This window comes from Genypterus blacodes, unplaced genomic scaffold, assembly GCF_046128005.1.
Source record: "Genypterus blacodes isolate CSIRO-AG114 ecotype Tasmania unplaced genomic scaffold, CSIRO-AGI_Gbla_v1 ptg000138l_1, whole genome shotgun sequence".
In the NCBI taxonomy this organism is placed as follows: Eukaryota; Metazoa; Chordata; class Actinopteri; order Ophidiiformes; family Ophidiidae; genus Genypterus; species Genypterus blacodes.
In genome coordinates, this window is record NW_027466940.1 from 1242943 (window position 1) to 1262436 (window position 19494).

The 19494-nt window shown below is 46.5% G+C and overlaps 2 protein-coding genes across 2 annotated transcripts in view; both read left to right on the forward strand.

The window, feature by feature from the left end:
• The first annotated feature begins 546 nt into the window (after window positions 1-546).
• bco2l (beta-carotene 15, 15-dioxygenase 2, like) lies at window positions 547-6395 on the forward strand. Its single transcript, XM_076164699.1, has 10 exons — window positions 547-765; window positions 1225-1338; window positions 1442-1544; window positions 1638-1784; window positions 2853-3013; window positions 3458-3628; window positions 4268-4405; window positions 5104-5286; window positions 5370-5480; window positions 5879-6395. Exons 1-10 carry the CDS (start codon window positions 562-564, stop codon window positions 5993-5995), a joined length of 1449 nt encoding a protein of 482 aa, XP_076020814.1. The 5' UTR covers window positions 547-561; the 3' UTR covers window positions 5996-6395.
• A 3305-nt stretch (window positions 6396-9700) lies between these two features.
• The window catches only part of LOC143011682 (GDNF family receptor alpha-2-like), a 41590-nt gene continuing 31796 nt past the window's right edge, over window positions 9701-19494 (forward strand). The window contains exons 1-2 of the mRNA XM_076164646.1: window positions 9701-10353; window positions 11657-12013. Coding sequence (XP_076020761.1) covers window positions 10302-10353; window positions 11657-12013 — 409 coding nt within the window. The 5' untranslated portion in view covers window positions 9701-10301. The remainder of the gene's footprint in view (window positions 10354-11656; window positions 12014-19494) is intronic.

Genomic DNA, 19494 nt, shown 5'->3' on the forward strand with positions numbered 1-19494 from the left:
TCCTGAGGAACGGACCTGGGAAGTTTGAATTTGGGAAGGACAGGTATACCTCTTTGTTCAGTCTTTGTCTAAACTACGTCTAAGTTCTGTGTGTTCTTTGATTTATTGCCATTTATAAGTCAACCTCCGTAACATGACAGGTTGTACATGAGGAGCAGAGACGTGTGAACGGGCTCAGACGCTGCGTCGCTCCGTGTGCAGCTGGAATGTCTGAGGATGGAACACAGACTGTTTGTTGGTATTTGTGAAGATGTGACAAACGTGTTCAGCACGTTTTCTTCTGTGACGGGCTGTCGCGTCTCCAGCCACAGATGAAGCCGCTTTTTCTTTCATCCATGACAAATCCAGAGTTTTTGTCGTCGTGAAGGGAAAAATGAAAGAAACTCACCCTTCTTCTTTAAAGATTGATTTCGTTTGCGGAGTTAGAAGAAGAAGAAGTCGACGAAGATTCCCTCCTCTGCTCGTCTTCCTCCCACTCTCCACATCCTCTCATGCACAAAGTCCCCAGTGACTAAGTTAATTGCTGTCTCCGTCTTCAGATACAACCACTGGTTCGACGGCATGGCCCTGATGCATCGCTTCCACATCAGCCAGGGCAACGTCACTTACAGCAGCCGCTTCCTGAGGAGCGACTCGTTTGTCCGCAACTCGGAGAAGGAGCGCATCGTGGTGTCAGAGTTCGGGACCATGGCCATGCCCGACCCCTGCAAGAACATCTTCTCTCGCTTCTTCTCACGCTTCCAGATTCCCAGTGCGTGTGTGTGTGTGTATTAGTGTGTGTGTGTGCACCCCCCTGTTTACATATGCACAGTATTCCCAGGTGAAACTGATTCCGTGCAGCATAATGTAACCACCCGCACTGCCAAATGCATTATTAAGCGATTCAGTTGACTTGTGTGTGTGTGTTTCTCTGTGTGTGTAGGTATAAAGGCAGCTGTGCTATATAACCGCAGGCAAACTAACAAGTAGTCAAACAAACAGAATTATTATTTGCGCCTTTTGATTTGTGTCCTTGGCTGTGCTGCTTGTGCTGTATTGTCTTCTTCCTCTTTTGTGGATCTGATGAAAGCAGCTGTCACTCTTCCTCTGTGTCATATGTTGGAAACATCTATCTGTCTATTTATCAAAGTGCTGACAACAGAAAGGCCAACATTCCAGCGTAAAAGAGTGATCCCAAGGTTTGATCTTCACTCCCGACGTGTGTGTGTGTGTGTGAGAACAGAGGCCACGGATAACGCCAGCGTGCACTTCGTCAAGTACAAAGGAGACTTTTACGTCAGCACGGAAACCAACTACATGAGAAGGATCGACCCTCAGAGCCTGGAGACCAAGGAGAAGGTGAGCCCAGTGCGGCAGATGAGGGACGAGGGTGATGATGGTGATGATGGTGATGATGGTGATGATGGTGATGATGGTCACACGTTCTGTCCAATTCTTTTAGGTGGACTGGACTCAGTTCATCGCTGTCAACTCTGCTACCGCCCACCCTCACTACGACCGTGAAGGGGCCACGTACAACATGGGCAACTCCTACGGGAAAAATGGTAACTATCCTTCCTTCCTTCCTTCCTTCCTTCCTCTCTCCTTGCCTTAGTTCACCTCTGTCTCTCTCCTCTCCCTTTCTCGCCTCTGACCAGGTTTCTTCTACAACATCATCCGTGTGCCGCCGCCGGGGGAGGAGGACAAGGGGGCGACGGGGGACGCGGCGGACCTGAGTGGCGCCAAAGTCATCTGCTCCATCCGTGCGGCCGAGCCCAGGAAGCCTTCGTACTATCACAGCTTTGGTGAGGAAGAGGAGTGCTTCGGCATAGCAAGCAGGAGGCGCTTCTTTGCATGTAAACTAAAGTGGGTTTTAATGAATTCAGTGGAGAGATTAGAGCTTTTCCCTGGAATGACATGGTGAGTCTACTTCAGTGAAAAAGCACATTGTAATGTTTCCGCGCTGATTAATTACTAATTACTAATGGCGCTCTTATCGCTCTCGTTTTTGTCAGTCACGGCTCCTTTGTGTTCCTGCTCGGCACCCGGTATCTGTCTCAGTCTTTAGCTCTGACTCACATAAAAGCGCGCCGTCTCTCTCTCCCCCTGTCTCTCTTACACACGCACTCTTCCTCTCTTCTCGTCTGTCTGTCTCAGAAGACAAAGGTGAGCTGCGCCGCCTTTCCCTCCACGTTTTCCCTCTGCCTGAGCTCTCCCATCATTGCGGACGGAGACCAGAAACGTCATTTGGCGTATTGAACACGCGTGGTTTGTTTTCACAGACACACTGGATGTTTTGGCGTGTTTTGGCGTTGCTCCGTGCAGCTCCCCCACCCCCCACCCCTCCATCTCTCGACCGTATCCCGTGCTCGTCTTTCCAGCAGAACACCCTCCGCTCTGCCAGACTGACTGGCACCATTGAATCTCACAAGTGCTGGAACATTGTACAGTAGCAGGAGACCACATAATTACATCTGACAGCCAAGTCAGATGCCGGTTGTGTTGTTTGTTTGTCTTCCAGCAGGGTAACGTATCTGTATCTCAATCTGCCGCCCAGCCTTTTCCCCCCAAACTGAGTGGAAAGGTCAAACAGCAGCACAAATTGATTCCTCACATCGATTTGCTCAAACGGAGAAGAGACATTGATCTTTGTAAACATTTACAGAAACATTATTATCTATTGCAACGTATTGATCAGCTGTTGGTCTACGTACGACAAACGCCACTATTAATTACCCGCCCGAGTTGAATAATATTACAATATTTGATGATACAGTGTTGCAATAATGAATCAAAAGTAATAATTGAAGTAATGAGTTGACTCGGTTGTTCCTTCGTTGTGTAACATTCCATTTCTTCTTCTACTCCCCCAGTCATGTCGGAGAACTACATCGTCTTCATCGAGCAGCCCATCAAGCTGGACCTGATGAAGTTGATGCTGTACAGAATCCAGGGGAAGAGTTTCAACAAGGTCATGACCTGGGAGCCGCAGACCGAGACCATCTTCCACCTGGTGAACAGGCACACCGGCGAGGTGCGTTACAGCCGTGCTCACCCCCCCGCCCCCACAGGAAGTGTCAGGTCGGAGCTGCTCAACACTCTGAACAGGAAGGAGAAAGTCGCGCGGCTAATCTCTTCACGCATGATGAAGCTTTCTGCCCTTCATCAGTCACACTCTAATGCTGAAGCCTTCTCTCCTACTTTGTTACTCTCCATTTTCCCGTCTCATTACACCGCAGACCCATTAAGCACACACACGATATCAAACTCTCACATCGGGAAGGTGCCGCAAAATAACAACGCTGCCTGAGATCCCCCCCCCCCAAATGTTTTGCACGTCACTGCTCCAATACAGCCGTGTCATCACATTCCAATGCGGGGCCCCGACTTCCATCCTGGCCCTTGCATCCTTGCTCTCATGTCAGCCTTTTTAGTATCGTTGAGCCCTGATTGGTGGTTGCGGTTTGGTTCCTGACAGGAGAGCAAGGTGCGGTACAGCGCGGCGCCCATGTTTGCTCTGCACCAGATCAACGCTTTTGAGGACAACGGCTTCCTCGTCATGGACATGTGCTGCGGGGATGATGGGCAGTTAATTGGAGATTTCACACTGGATAACCTCCGCAGAACCTCCGGAGAGGAAATGGATAAGGTGAATGCACACACACGCACACGCACACGCACAAACACACACACACACACACACACACACACACACACACACACACACACACACACACACACACACACACACACACACACACACACACACACACACACACACACACACACACACACACACACACACACACACACACACACACACTCGTCTGGATCCACACAAACGCATGTATCATAGTTTGCACTCAGTGTGCATCACCGCAGAGATTAGAGATGATGTTTGAATGGAGCCTCTTGTTAACTTCACCATCATAAACAACCTGAAAATACAGGTTGTGTGTGTGTGTGTGTGTGAGAGATTAATTTCAGTTGTTTTCATTGCGCTCTGACTCCTGAACGACTCAGTTTCATCTTGAGATGATACAGTGACTCTAATGTCTGATCCATGTGATTTATAATCTAATGAGTTCTGCTGCTTTAATCAAATGCAACTAAGACAAACGGCTTCAAACACACACAAAAAAATACCAGAGACTGAGTTCATTTCTTTTCATCGTCTTCATCGCCGCCAAGTCACAACGCGTGTTTGTGTTTCAGTCGGGCACCGGTTGTTCCCAAGGCTTCGTCACGCCGATTTCTAATCTCTCTTTAATTCACTCTTTCTTGCCAGTTTTACAACACTATGTGCAGAAACCTCCCGAGGAGATACGTCCTGCCTCTGACGGTGGACCAGAGCGCCGGCCCGGACCAGAACCTGGTCACCCTGCGGAACTACACCGCTACCGCCATGGCCAGACGACAAGGAGAGGTAAAGGGAGAGAGCGGGTGGCATCAGCCGCTCCGCCGGGCGTCACACTCGCTTGCTTTGACTGGAATAAACTACAAAAATGAGGCCTGTAATCACTCTAAACGCAGCCCATCTACCGCCGCCCACTGCCTGCAATTATCCCCCTTTATGAAACCAGATGAAACTCTAAAGATAATTTCTGCTGGCTCGCAATTTCATGACTTAAAGCTGATAATAATCACTCCAAGACCCGAGTCCGCTGTGCTGCAGAACAATTGACATTTAACTGCTTAAGTGTGGCCTACACACACACGCGCTTCACACACCGACGTCTCACTCACACACGCAGTCAAAGAGAGAGAAAGAAACCGTCCGACAATTTCTCATGGCTCGGTAACGCTGAAGTGTTGTGTGAAAAGGTTTTAGTTGTCATGGCTACCTGAGTGCCACAGTGTCTTAGCTCGTCTTGAGTGGCAGCGGCGGCAGCTTGAAAAAGCAGCTGCGTAAGTGCTGTTGACTATTTTGTGTGAAACAAATGGAACCAAATGAGCTTGTAATTAGCGGGACAACAAAGGTGCTGTGGGTCCACCTTCAAAGACGGCAAACAAAGATAGAATTTGATTATTTCTTGAAATTTGATTTGAGATTGAACTTGTGTTTTCACTGAACGAGTGGCGGAAGTTGAAGTGAAGTGGTGACGTGTTGCTGCGACCCTCCAGGTTCACTTAACGCACGAGGAGCTTCACGACGACCAGCTGCTGCAGTACGGCGGCCTGGAGTTCCCTCAGATCAACTACGAGCGCTGTAACGGCCGCCTGTACCGCTACTTCTACTCCTGCGGCTTCGGACACGTCTTCAGCGACTCTCTTCTCAAGATGGACGTGAACACGAAAGAGCTTAAGGTTTCTATCCATCACTGCCGAGCTGCACTGAACAGGTTTGGAGGGGAAACGGGGAAGTTTTCATGTGATCTCCCGTGTCTCAGGTGTGGCGTCATCCCGGCTTGTACCCGTCTGAACCCGTCTTTGTGGCTTCGCCCGGAGCAACCGAGGAGGACGACGGCGTGATCCTGTCAGTCGTCATCACACCCAGAGAAGTATGTCCATAATTACTTTTGAAATGGAATGAGCAGCGTCAGCGAGGTTCAACACACAGAACTGCACACAGATAAATGAATAAGTGTGCGCCGTTAAGACGGTCTGAGTTTAAAGAAGGAGCAGAGTGCAGGTTTGCTTTTTGAAGTGCGACGCTCGCTGATTGTAGCCTTTTGTTGCAACACAGTGAAATGTGTCGTCTGAAAAAGTGAAGCAAAATAATAAATAACAACTGTTGGAGCACCGTGAAGTGAAAAGAAGACGGCTCTTGTCGCTAAAGAGCAGACATAAGTATTTACGCTCCATGCTGAGGACAGATGCTACGGCGCGTTCACTGCCTCTGTTGTGTAAGAGAATTCCATCACCTTCTTCCTTTCATGTGGCGTTTTTATCTTTGCAGGACAAAAGCACCTTCCTGCTCGTGCTGGACGCCAAAACCTTCACCGAGTTGGGCCGAGCCGAGGTGCCCGTCAATGTGCCGTACGGAACGCACGGTTTCTTTAACGAGATGGGATAGACGAGGACGCTCCTGCCGCCGCCTCTGCCTCCGCCTCCACACACCTTATACATACATACACACACACACACACATACATACATACATATCTGATGATACTGTGACATGCAAAACTTTTGAATCGTAAATATAAACAAGAAAAACCTTCAGACTGGTGCTGTTTGTTTCTGCTTCACCTGGAGAGAAACGAGGTCACGTCCTCGCTGTGCACCGCCGCCATTACCGTCAGAGGGACGGCCAGGAGACTAACAAGACAGGAAGTGTGGCGCGTCATCAGCATGCTGATCGAGTTCGTCCTCTGTGTGTTCTTAGTGTGCTCTTGGAAGGTTTTCACAAATATCCTTTGGGCAATTGCCAAAGTGCCGTGTGTGTGTGTGTCTGTGTGTGTGTGTGTGTGTGTGTGTGTGTGTGTGTGTGTGTGTGTGTGTGTGTGTGTGTACTTGAGGTTGGAGAACATTTTGGAATTTTAAAAAAAACAACAACCCTGAAAGTCAATAGAGGCGTTAAAATAAAATCCATTTTCCTGTTTGTTTTTTTTCTTATTTAAACCCAAAGTGTTTTAGCATCATCAAGCCGATGGGAAAGTTATACTCCCAATGAGCACAGCAGCACTTAGGATACATAAAAATGCATCAGAGGAAATTCAATTTCTGTCAAAGTAATGTGATAGAAATGGACAATGTCTGAAATGGCTGGAAAACAAATGGATCTAACTGGCCGGTGGTCTCCAGAGAGTCTAGAGGTCACAGCACCCAAAACATCAACACACACACAGCTGCAGCAGGAACAAGAGCCAGTTTGCTGTTTCATTGTAAACAACAGCAGAGCAGAGTGGAGCAGAATGAGACACACACACACACACCGTCGTGCACACACAAACACACAGGCTGCAGCAGGATGTGAAGCAGCCCTGAAGCTGCGTTTGTCACTGCCATCTCTCTGTACGGATGCTGCTTCCATTGCTTCATCTTCACCCTCCCATTGATTGTGAAGCTGATTGAACTGACCTGAGCAGCTGATTCCTCTACGCAAACCCCCCAAAAATACATAATATAATATCGACCCAGTGCAGTTTATGCTTTTTTTAATATTTCAAAATGGATTTTTTTTTTTTTTTAAGTCTGGAGTCACTAGAGGAATATTTCAGAGATATTTCGCAGCAGGAAACAGGAAATCATTTATGATCGCGCCGCAGGCCCGGACAGAGGCTGCTTCTTTACCTTCTCATTAGAGACGACGGAATCCAGCGCAGAGAAGAAGAGCTATAGTGCACTTCCTCTAATCGTTTCAGTACTGGGAATTAACTACAGATGTGTTTTGTCATGTTCTCTGTTCAGCTCCGGCTGCGTTTGCTAATAAGAATTCTGCACAGGTCTCCCAAGATACACATTAATTAGTCCATAATTCCTAATCTAATCAGTCATGCTTAAGTCCTCTCTCTCCCTCTATATGTGTATGTGTGTGTGTGTGTGTGTGTGTGTGCGTGAACTCTGTGCAGCTTCATTAGTGCTCTCTCCAAAGGTCACAGACATTAGAGGGAAATACGGTGACCTTTGCCCTCGGATAGATCTGGAGCGAAATTGTTGCTAGCAAAGCTGCGAGGCAAAGCAAAGTGTTATCGCCGGCGGCCAAACGCTCTTTTAATCTCAAAGTGTTACGGCAGGAGACGTTAAGCGCGAGGATCAATGGTTCATTCAAGGTGTTGCTCTGGATAGTTAGCGTGTTGATGGCTAAATGGCTTTGATTCACACCGGGTAGGTTTGTGCTCACACAGGGTTTCAGGCTGCGACCTCACACTCTGCTACTCACACAGCGCCTGTTAGTCTGCTGGGAGTCTTAAACTGTTACTGTAATCTCTGTCAGGACGTTTTTCCCGCATGCATTGGTAATGATGTCGCCCGTGCTCATCACGTTAGACACACATCTCAGAGGCAGCGGGACCATTTCCCTCAATAACAACAACAATGTTTTTCCATCTTCAGATTTGTCATTCCTCATCTTCACGCTTCATGTTCATCTGATGTACACACTGTGTGTGTGTTTGCCTGTATGTGTGTGTATGTGTGCCAGCACGTGGGGCAGCGAATGGTTATTTACCAAAGAGGGGGAGCCAGTGCACGTGGTCACGTGTTTCCCTATAGGATAATTGTGCTCACACGAACCAGCCGCCGTGTGGTGTCAGCGTGGAGCAATTAAATACCCAGGGAGCCGGTGAATGGTGCAGAGTCAACAGCTCCCACTGTGGACCTGACAGCCTTGGTGGAGGAAGAAAAGAGTGGAGGGGATTTATCCTCTATTGCTCAGGGATGGAGATATGGCGCCTGTGCGGGAATTCACACCGCAAATTTAGCTATTATGCTCTTCCTCATGCGTCGCCTTTGTTCGACTGACTACAAACTGCGTCTTCTGTGTACATTTTGATGCAGCTCCTCAGGTTTACATTTCTTTCGTGGAGCCAGGGAGAAATAATCAGCTATTTCACCCTCTGCGGAATGAATGCAGGTTATAGACGCAGGATAGACCGGCGGCGGTGGGCGATGTTTTTCAGTGTCCTCATAATGACAGAGACTTCAAACTCTGAGGGGAGAGGAGAAGAAGCTGGGGCCAATATAGGCAGAATGAGGCTGATTTTGCCATTATAGCAGCCAGCTCTTCTCCCTCTTGGATGGCAGCCCGGCTGACAGTCAAACATCATTATGAGCCACTGGCCTTGTACTTTGTCACTGACACAGCCTCTAAATAGAGACTTTGTTTTCCAGATTTGTAAAGATTTATGACATTTTGGGCACTATTTAAGTGACGATGCACAACAAAGTCATTTTGTTTAATGTGAAGCCACTTTGAAAAATGACAGATTCTGTGGCTTATTTCCTGTGAGCGCAGATATAATAAAGGCATTGTGCCGCTTCTCAAATCTCTCTTTCAATCCGAGGAAACACAGATGTGGCGTGAAGTGTGGGGGATATTCGCCGCATGAATGACGACCTTTTCATCGGCATTGTCACATCCACCTTTGAACCCATTTCCGAAATATCTGTGTGGATTCAGGGTTAATTACACCCCTGATGTCAGCCAAGACATGAGCCGCTCACTGGCTTTGCTTAACAGTAGCATAGAGGCCACAGTGTGTCCGGCTGAGCAGATCGTCCACACAATGATTACAACGCGCCAACACGCTTATAATTGCTCCTTAATACATTCCACATATTTAACGGCGAATAGTATTTAATAGACTGTAATTTCATCTTTAATTGTACAGTGCCTGTCTTTACTGTCATCTTGTGTTGCATTTGCTTACTTGCCCAGCAACTGCAAATGGAAATTTGCTGTTACCTAATTGTGGAGCAGAGCAACTTGTCTCAGCTGAGAAACATAATAATCATCATTATTAATAATGTTGATATTGTGCTGCAGTTGCAGGCTGCTGGTTCCACTTCAAGTAAATGAGCGTTTCCCTTTTGAGAAAGGTTTAAAGTACACATTTCCCGAAGTATAGTGAGTAAAATCCCTCCAAGGCCCTTTTATCATAGAAATATTCCATGAGTTTTCCTTTTCGATCACATAAATGTATAATGGGCATTTGTGTGACCGAATCTCCACCTTGTTTCCACTGAGAGCGCCTATGGTGACGTCAGCGCCCTCTGTCGGCCGGTGCGGACTCGCCCGTATAAAGCGCCGCGCCGCCTGCACACACACACACACACACACGCATGCAGAGGAGGCGAAGCAGCGTTTCAGTGCCTCCGAAGTCTCACGCAGGAGCGCACAGCTTTGGAGCTCCAGTGGGGGAAACACACGCCCGCAGCCGCACTGGGACACTTTGACTGGAGTTGTTCCACCGCGTAAGAGCTCCTAAGCGCCGCTGACAGCTCGTCTGACGCCAGTTTGAGGAATGTTTTAGAGACAATCAGCCTGTGAGGGGCAAGTGGAGGAGCGGGAACCTGAACCTGATAATGCGGAGAGATCAAGTCCCACTAGTTTGTCGGTATGAACGCAGCGCACACGGACCCTGAGAGACTGCTTTCATGGATTGATTGATTGGTATCTGATTTTTTGGTGGGTTTTTCCTCCAGATCAGGATCAGGATTTGTATCAATCGTGGTTCTAGTCTGAATCCCAAAAATCAAACAACTGGATTACAACTGGGAGTGGAGGACTGTCGGAGGTGCGCCCAGCAGTTTTATTCCTGATTTTGGAGTTGGATGAGGATATTATCCGCCTGTCTGGGTCACGGATCTGGAGAGAGGAATTAACCTTTAACGGGGTGGAAATAACAACCTTCCCGGATCCCAATTCATCCTCCAATATGAAGTCTGTCACTGTGTGGATGTGCGTCTGCATCCCTCTGCTGCTCCGAGGTGAGAAGTGAACATATGGAAACCAAACGCAGAATAAACATTGACTTAGAGGCTAACAGGGATAAATTGACGTATGTAATGATTCCAGACAGGCAGCAGGTTCTGGCTCGGGTCCACTTTTCCCGAGCCGAGTTGTTTTATGAGAGCACAAGGTTATTGTGTTTATTCTCCCCCCTTCTGTGCAGTGAATTGCTGTTGGACGCGTTCCCGTTATAGCCGAATGATTTCATTGGATTATGTTTAATCGTCATCCATTAGTTACTAACCGAAGTTGATCTGTGGAAGTGAGTCATTTAAATTGGTTCCAAGCTTCCAGAGGAGAAATAAAAGGCTCGTTATTAAAACAGCGTAATTCTCTCTGAATTCAGCTCTCAGTCATTAAAGGGGGGAAATCTCAGTTCAATTACACACTTGAGGTTTGCTTGGATATGAGAAAATCCATCATCATCATCGTCATCATCATCATCATCATCATCAGCATCATCATCATCATCATCATCATCATCATCATCATCCCGATTAGCGTCATCTTAATCAACCGCCAGTGCAGCCAACGCGCCAATAAACGGAGAGTTGAACTTCATGTTACTCTTTTCTCGCCCGTGATACCGATGCAGTATCCTTCATCTACAGGCGCACTACCCAACATGACCACAAGGGGTCTCTCTTGTCATTTCTCCCGCACCACTTTCACTCCTCTGTACAGCATGAATCTTCCTCCCTCCTTTAATCTTGACTCCTCTCCGTAGCGCCCCAGTCTCTGCGGATCGCTGTTTACTCATAATCACGAGATCATTATCTGGTTACCCAGGTATGGATTATGTGAAGTTCTTCATTAAATGTTCTTTAATAGGAGATAATGAGTTATTTTTCGCTAATCGAGTTGGATCAGATTGAATAGCAAATGAGGTGTGAGCTCTGGTTGGCTTTGGAGGCTTCAAATGCAGGTAAATCACGAGTGCAAAGAGATGATGGCCTACATAAAATCCATCCGTCAGGTGGATGCATATGAGCCTGTGGAACATGAAGGTTTCAGTGTTGCTGGAGGATGATAATGCGTGGACGTCATGCACCATCAATCCTGTTTATAGGCCTAACCTGTTGCGTCATTAAAGGACTTTAGACCCAATGACAAAAGAATGAAACCAAGGTCTTGATGTTGCTTGTACCCATGCAGACTGAGACACACACACACACACACACACACACACACACACACACACACACACACACACACACAATTAGCATTTTCTGATCCCTCTGTCACTTAACACCCCTCCTCTGTGTCCTTGCTCCCACTTAGACGAGGCAACCAGTTCCTGGGATGGTTCCTCGGCTTTGTCCTTGTCTTTGGCCAGTGATGGTCCTGGAGCCACCAGCACTGGGCCTGAGCCCGGAGCTCAGCCGGAATGGGTGGACTGCGTCCAGGCTAGTGACATGTGCAACCAGGACCCTCAATGCAGCTCTCGGTACCGGGTGATGCGCCAGTGCCTCGTGGGTAAGGAGAAAGACTCCATGCTGGACACCAACAGGGAGTGCCAGGCTGCTTTGGAGGTGCTGCTGGTTAGTCCCCTGTACGACTGCCGCTGCAAGAGGGGCATGAAGAAGGAGCTGCAGTGTCTGCAGAACTACTGGAGCATCCACATGGGACTCACTGACGGTAAGAGACAGATGGTTTTATGTGATGAAAAAAAGACACCATAAACACTCTTTAAGTCATGCTGCTTCTTTATTGAAGTTTGACTGCATTTATGTGAACATGAGACCTATTTACCAGTCAGCCCCTGTACATTTACATGGATAATCACCAAAAAACCAACTCCATTATGATTCTACATTACACTCTATATGTTAAGGGGGTATTTTTTTCCTTTTATTCTCCCTTTGTGGCTGCAAATTCAGCCTCGCAACACATTCAACAGTGTCTGATTATGCGCTGCACGCCTCTACATGAGCCTCATTATAGAGTGCGCCCGGTCAGTCTCCTGCTTCATTTAGCGCAATCGAGCCGCAACCAGATACACAGATACATACGTAATGTTACGGCTCACAATGGAATAAGTACGGCTGGACCATCTTCTCCATCTTGGCAACTTTTTATTTGAAATGACCTGTCCAAACTTAGGAGTCAGTCCACTCTCCGTCTAAGCACAGAGAGGAAAGATCTACACCACACCCACTAATGATGCCCGTCTCCCTAATGCCCTCTTAAAGTGATACCCAGTATCCCCCAATGAAAAATACATGCTTTCCTGCTTTCCTTACTCTTGGTAATGGAGCTATAATGGCATTACATTAGGTAGACCTGTTATGGTAGACCTATTGGTTTTCACCTAAAGTGTTCCATATTACCTTGTAATTAGGTTAGAGTTGTATGGCTCAGTGGCCCTTATGTGTCCACTTAAGCAAGACAATAAAACAGCACTCTTGTTGTTACTTTGAAACCTCCTATTTCTTATTTTTATATCTAAATACATGAAGGGAGTGTAAAGCACGTCACCCTCCTGGGCCGTCACTCCTCACAGCCGCCGGCCCGTCCTTAAGGGGAAAAACACCAAGTCATTCACATTAATCAGTTGACTGAATCGGAGCTGCACCTGAGGGTTTTGGCTTGTGGGTGGCCTCAAACTAGGGGTGACATTCTGCATGTTTACTTATGGTCCAATCCACGCACAGACTCCCTGCTCGTGGTGATAAGTGTCATACCTTGTAAACACAGAGTACATAATGTGCTCAGCCGTGTTGATATACGGGCTAATGGTGAAATGTTGCAACGTCTGTGAGCTTTGAGCATTCTTGGCTTTTGCGACGTGATCCGTGAAGCTATTCTCTGGTCTGACCGCTCGTAGCGGCAGATACACTTCATCAGACTGATGGTGGTGGCGGCGGGTCCTTGACACAGGTTCAAGGGAAATGTAATGACATGGACGCTCCACAGGCCTCCTATCTCTCTTTCCATCTCTCTTTCCTTTTCCACTTCTCCCTCTCTGATTATCTTTGTTTCTGTCTGTCTCCTTTCCCTAACAAATGGAGGCATCAATCAATGTGTTTGTGCTTGAATACATCATGCAACTTGTCTGCCTGTCGGGGATAAAGACCTCCTGTGCCGTCAGTGTGCCCTTCACAGAGTTTGTCTTTCTCTTCTAAAGAGTGACTCTCAGCAGTGCCCTGCAAATAAACCCCACTAACCAAAAGCTCTTACAGTGTGCCTTTAATCTAATCACGATCCATTGTGCAGTCAAGCAGACTTTGTTAACTGGAAACAATCTATGTATAACATCCATGTCTGGAAACAAACACGAAAGCCAGAATCCCAACAGACTTTCTCAAAATGGTAGCAGAGGACTTAGTATTTGGGTCGGATAACATGGAAGAGAAAGATAAAAGCAACAAACTGTAAATTTAAAGAGGAGCTGTGTGAGCACGTAGATCAAGAGGAGACGGACGAGGGCAGGAGGTGCTCTAAGCTCTGAGGGTTTCACCATGAAGAGCAGTTGCTGCTCGCTGAATTGAGAGCAAACCTGTTTAGTCACTTTAATGGCCACTTTGCTGTGACCAAAGGTCATTTTCAAGTGTCAATTGCAAAGCCCATATAGACTCTCAACCTCTCAAACACTAAAAGGAATGTGTGGTGCTTCTGGCCCTGTTGATCCAGACACCAAGTTGGTTTGCAAGTTTAGATGAAAGAGGTTTGAATAAAAAGGCGAAAAACATGATTCTATTGTTGTCTGAAACACAACATATTTGAAGGGAAAGTCCATGTCGTGGGATGGGAACGATAACATGAATCCAGATTGTTCCACCACAAAAAGTCCCTGGCAAGACGAGGAGATTTTTATCAGAATTGCTTCTTTACAAAACTGAAAGCAAATAATGAAAACAGCTCGACAAAGACAAGAATGTAAGCAAATGTAGAACAATAGAATCAATAAAGAAGATAAACAGCTCAACTCAGACACATGTATTGATTTTGGCTTCATAATAATGAAAAATATGGACACATGCAGGCTCAGGACTGTTTCTTTTTGCTAATGACCTCATAATTCTGTTAGCGGTACCAAACTTGTGTCTCCAGAATGAGTCTGAATGTGGTTGTCAATTCCACACACGTCAGATGATTCCTCTCCACCTGTTCGCCAACATGTGCACACATGGAGAACGTTTGGGTAGAATTCAAATTACACAGGTAGCGGAGTATATGTCTGTAGGATTAGTGAGCTCGTCCGCCGCGGAACTGAAGTAGGAATTTGTCGCAGCATCCATTTTTAATGTTTGCCAGAGGGAACAACGTCAGTCAGAACATAAAGCAAAGAGTAAACTCAAGGGGCTTTACTCTGATTCGACGTAGTTCTATTTGAAATGTGCACATGGTTGCATCTCCCGTCCACAAAATCTGTACATTCTGGAAAATGAAGACTTAACCAACTAAACGTCCATAAAGCATCAAAGCCTTTCGTCCAGATAATTTTAGTCTGATTCTTCAAGGACTTAAAAAGGACAAAAAAAGAAAAGTATGGTTGAATGATTGGACTGAATGGAGATCTGCTCCTACAAACTCACAATTTCTCTTCTTATTGATGAGATGTTGATGTGATGATGTAATGCAATGAAATGGTTACATTAGCCGAATGCTACACTATACTATACTATACTATTCTATACTTAAAGGAATAGACCTCTGCCTCTGGTCTGGTCTATTTTAAATGTGCAGCGTTGTGATATTGAAACAGTGGGCTTAGCTGTGTGATGGAGTGAGGCGTGTAGTGGAGTGAATAATCCATACTGGCTAAGAGGCAAACTCACAAGGTTTTACTGAGCAATACATCACAAAATCTAATGTCTACGTTTTACTGGCACTAATTTAAGGCTACAACTGGTATAAAACAAATGGAAGCTTGATGACTGTGCTGATCCCTGGAGTCCCTTTCCCTGGGATTTTACACCCAGTGGTCCGCTTGCAGAGCTGTAATGCTGCAGTTTACCACCTGGAGTTTGGTCACTTACGGTCCAAGGGGGTAAATTTAAGTGTTTTTCAGGCTGTGTCGACAAAATAAAATCTTGCAGAGTGGATGCGCTCGCACAGTTTGACACGTCTGGCCGCCTTGCAGCTTGTCTGGAAGTGTAATTGGATGCACCTGGCTTGTGCCACGCCCTCGCACAATACAACACAAACCTGACCCTGGATAACTGAGTTTGCTGCTTTTTTTCCTCCTCAAAAATCAGAAATTTAATCAATCTATCAAAGTATTTGCATTTGCCCTTCAGACTTTAGCCTCCGTCCCCCTTTTTCCCCCTTTCCTTCTTTGTCATTGTGGCTTTTTTTATTGAAAGAAATGGATTGTTTTTCCATCACTGCAGCGAGGTGGTTCACTCAGTGGATTGATTGACGTGAAAGGACAACAAACAATAGCTTGACAAGATGAAGAGGAGAAGTGAATGTATTGGGGACCTTGTATGCGAGTTGTGTGCCGATCCGGAGGAGTACCAGGAAGCTGAGCACTTCAGGTGCAAGACGCCTCAGGGATGTAGTATTAATATGAGGAGCAGTTGCTTTCTGCAGCGGTTCATATCAAGATTTTATTGTGAGAGGATAAAGGACACAATGAGGTAACTCCGATAAATGTTGAGGGTTTAAATATTCATCTTGAACCGTGTTTGACGTGCATCTCTTAGCTGCCGCAGCCTGATAAGCTGCAGAATCCTCCAGTATTTGCAGGTAAACTGAAAAGACTATGATCTCAGACTGTCTGTGCTGAGACTGAGGAGCTAATCAATCAATCCCCTGCCAAGATGAACCAAATTTACCATAAAATTGCCTTCGTGGAAAGGCCCTTAAGCTACTGTTCTGCGTCCATGAGATGTAGCTGCAAATCACGGCGTAATTGCCACGGAGACGCTCAGGAGCAGGATGTGTCCAATTTTAAAGGTATAGTCAGACGCCTGAATCTCTCACAGGTGTTAAAAAGTGGACAATTTGTGTGATGAAACGATTCATTCTGCTGGGAAAACACTTTATGTACCCAGTGTCTCAGCGTGACAACACAGTGACTCAACTTCATCATCAAGTGTTGCTTCATGTGTGGTCTTGGACTATTAGCACAGAGCTTTTCAAGGCTTCCAGCTGGTGGTGCGGCAGAGTCCTAAATCCATGTGTTTAAATAATGACCCCTGAAGCACATAGAGGGTCAGGATCCTGCCTTTGGGGTCCTATATTGAACTATTTGACTCAAAGACCTGGGCTGAAGGCCGTTATAAAGCCGCTCCGTGAGCCGTCAGTAATGGTGCTAATGGTGACCTGTTAATTGTGTTTTCTCAAGGAAAATGGCAGCTGAATTCAATGTGTCAGTGCAGCCGTCCTTGATGTATAATAGGTGGTTTCTGCTTTCAATGTGCCTGTGTTGGCGCGAGGCAATTAGGTCTAGCAGTTTGAATCTATAAAAGAAGTAATTACTAAGAAAGAAACATTGGCTGCTACACACAGGAATATTGTATAGCCGGCTGCGGTTCCTTTTCAATTGTGCCCGCAGCCTCGCGCGGAAAAGCCTCGCAGGTTTGCAGTCGAATGGTAATTTAAACGATAAGTTCCACACCTCCAACATACATTATTTCACAACTATGAAACCGCAGCCCGAGCCTCAAAGTAGGAATCGAAAAGATCTTTTGTGAGGACCTTTCAGAGCGATTTAATTAGCAGAACTTTCTGCGCAGCGAGAAAAAGGAGCATTCCACCAGCGCGCCACAAAAGTCTATTCCAGCTCATTGTGAGAGGAGACTGTATCTTTACATGAAAGCAGTCATTTTGGTGGAATGATTTATTATTCCATGAATGTCAACGTTGCAAAGGTCACTCCTTGAATACGTCACGATAACATGAGCTGATTCCCTAATGTGGTGCGAAGTTACATGGAAACTGTACATTATGTGCGTGATGATGGGGGCGAGGGGAGGGGGGGAGAGAGAGAGAGAGCGAGAGAGGGAGGAGGGGAAGGTAGAGCGGTTGAGAAATGATGAGGGGAGGGCGAATATTGGAGAATGACGGAGGAAACCAAAGAATGGAAGAGCGAGAGGAAGAAAGAGAGAGTCAGAGGTGGAAGCTACAGAGGAGGGGGGAGGGGGAAGGGGGGGGGGGGGTTACAAAGGTACACAGTATTCCTGGGTGAAACCATCATTACTATGAGCAATGGCGGCAGTCACCGGCCATTACCTTAGCCATCCACTGTCATAAGCAGAACATTTTTCCAGCCGAGCCCTTATGTCACAGAATAGCGGGAGCAGGCTCCTGCATGCTGAGTACGTCCTCTCGGTTGTCTCCCCCCCCCCCTCCCTCTCCCTCCCTCCGTCCGGGCCGGAGACCCGCCGCCACTCGCCGGGCGGCCACTTCATCATCAGAGGAAAGGACCTGTCGATGTGATCAATAAGGCCTTTTTAGAGTCTCACCTCCTCTTCCTCCCTCTCACCTCGCCGTCTCAAAATGCAAAAAGTCACCGCTGTTTGTCCCGGTCAATCTGTTTAATGATTTTCTATACAGTGAGGTGAAGGGGCTGAGATGACTCCCATTGAGAGTGTGACAGCACGGCCGGGACGGCAGGTAGCCCACTTTAGATTAGCCTTTTATAGTGACTGAGTTCTCTGCCTCTCTATTGGGGGTGAGGAGGGGGGTGGGTGGTGAGAAGGGGGGGGGTGGGGTGAGTGACGGTCCATTTTGCTCACTGAATACTGTCATGATGTGAGCATTAAGGCTCACTCCTGCCAGAAAAGGTTCACTGCCGCGGTGAATGAATGTGCATCGCAGGAGTCAACTAGCAGCCCGGCGGCTGTCATCACAGCATGGAGCCCCCCCCCCCCCCCCCCCCCCCACGTCACTCTGCTACCCTCTCGCTCCCGCTGCCATTAATTGAAATACCTATGGCATGTTGAAATAAGTCACCCGAGTGCCCCCCCCTCTCTCTTGCTCTCTCTCCTTCTCTCTTCCCACTCCCCCTCCCTCTCGCTCCGCCTTTAATTGAAATACATTTGTGTCGTTGTCAGCTTGAGTGAAATGTATAGATTTCTATTTAAAGTTAACGAATGCTAACGAATGCTTTGTTCTGATTAGTCCTTTACTCCTATGTTGTGTCTGTTTTGACTCAGTGTGCACAGTGAGCAGCAAGGAGTGACTTGTTGGGTGCAAAGCATTGCAAAGGTTACACAATCGTTCCCCTAATCATGTAAATATTTCAATTAATATCTGTTGTCCCTTTTAAAGTGAATTCCTCTTTCATTGCCGCTTTTTAGATCCAGTGTGAACAAATATTTGATTGTTTTTGTGTCATGTTAGTTTGTGTATTGCCTCATCTGGTCGTCAATGTTTTAATTATTTGTGCTCTGTCCTCTGAGTTATTGATAGTATGAGAGATTTCAACAAAAGTTTGGTGTTTTCTGATCATTATTTTCAATGTGCTGCTGATGTTGTTGGCTGCTTCACCAAATATGCAGCTGTGACACAAAGACGACTTAGATTCTTAACAGAATTTACACAATACTTAATATTTTAGTGTCTGTGATGTAGGGCTGCGGGTGTGCGAGTGAGGATCCACTTGGTCTGGAGTGTGTGTGCATGTGTTAACGTTGCGTCGTCGCAGCCGTAGGGAAGGTTGAACAATTTCAGGACTCATTTTCTCCGCCGCCTTTGCTCACCTTGCCACACTGGTTTGGAAAACGTAATTCAAAATATTCTTCCCCCGCTAATCCAATATTCTATTTTGTATGGTTTGAAATTGAGTTTAAATGTCAATATCCCTTCAAAAAAAAAAGTGCCGTTAACCAAATTCCTGCTTTAACTCGCGTCCTGTTAGGCAGAAATCGAAGAAAGATGCATTTGTGGCGTCACTTAACCTCTTCCTTTCTTTGTGGGGAATGAACACATTATAGCATGAGCGCGTTGAGAGGAAAGATGAATGCGTTTAATCGAATTGCTGTAAAATGTTGAGTACAGTTTTCAAAAGGTTTTATATGGAATGATGGCTGGAATATTTGTAATGATAATAATCACAGCCGCCATCATCTCAGTGAGGATTTAACAGGTTTTTAAACAGACGTGAGAGCAATGTTAAAATTAAACTCAATGTAAGTGGGCTGAATTACAAACAGGATAAAGTAGAG

Coding starts and splice junctions, on each gene's coding strand:
- bco2l (XM_076164699.1), top strand. CDS start 562: ATGGCCCTGATGCATCGCTTCCACATCAGCCAGGGCAACGTCACTTAC. Junction 1,785..2,852: donor TTCGTACTATCACAGCTTTG/GTGAGGAAGAGG, acceptor CTACTCCCCCAG/TCATGTCGGAGAACTACATC. Junction 4,406..5,103: donor TGGCCAGACGACAAGGAGAG/GTAAAGGGAGAG, acceptor GCGACCCTCCAG/GTTCACTTAACGCACGAGGA.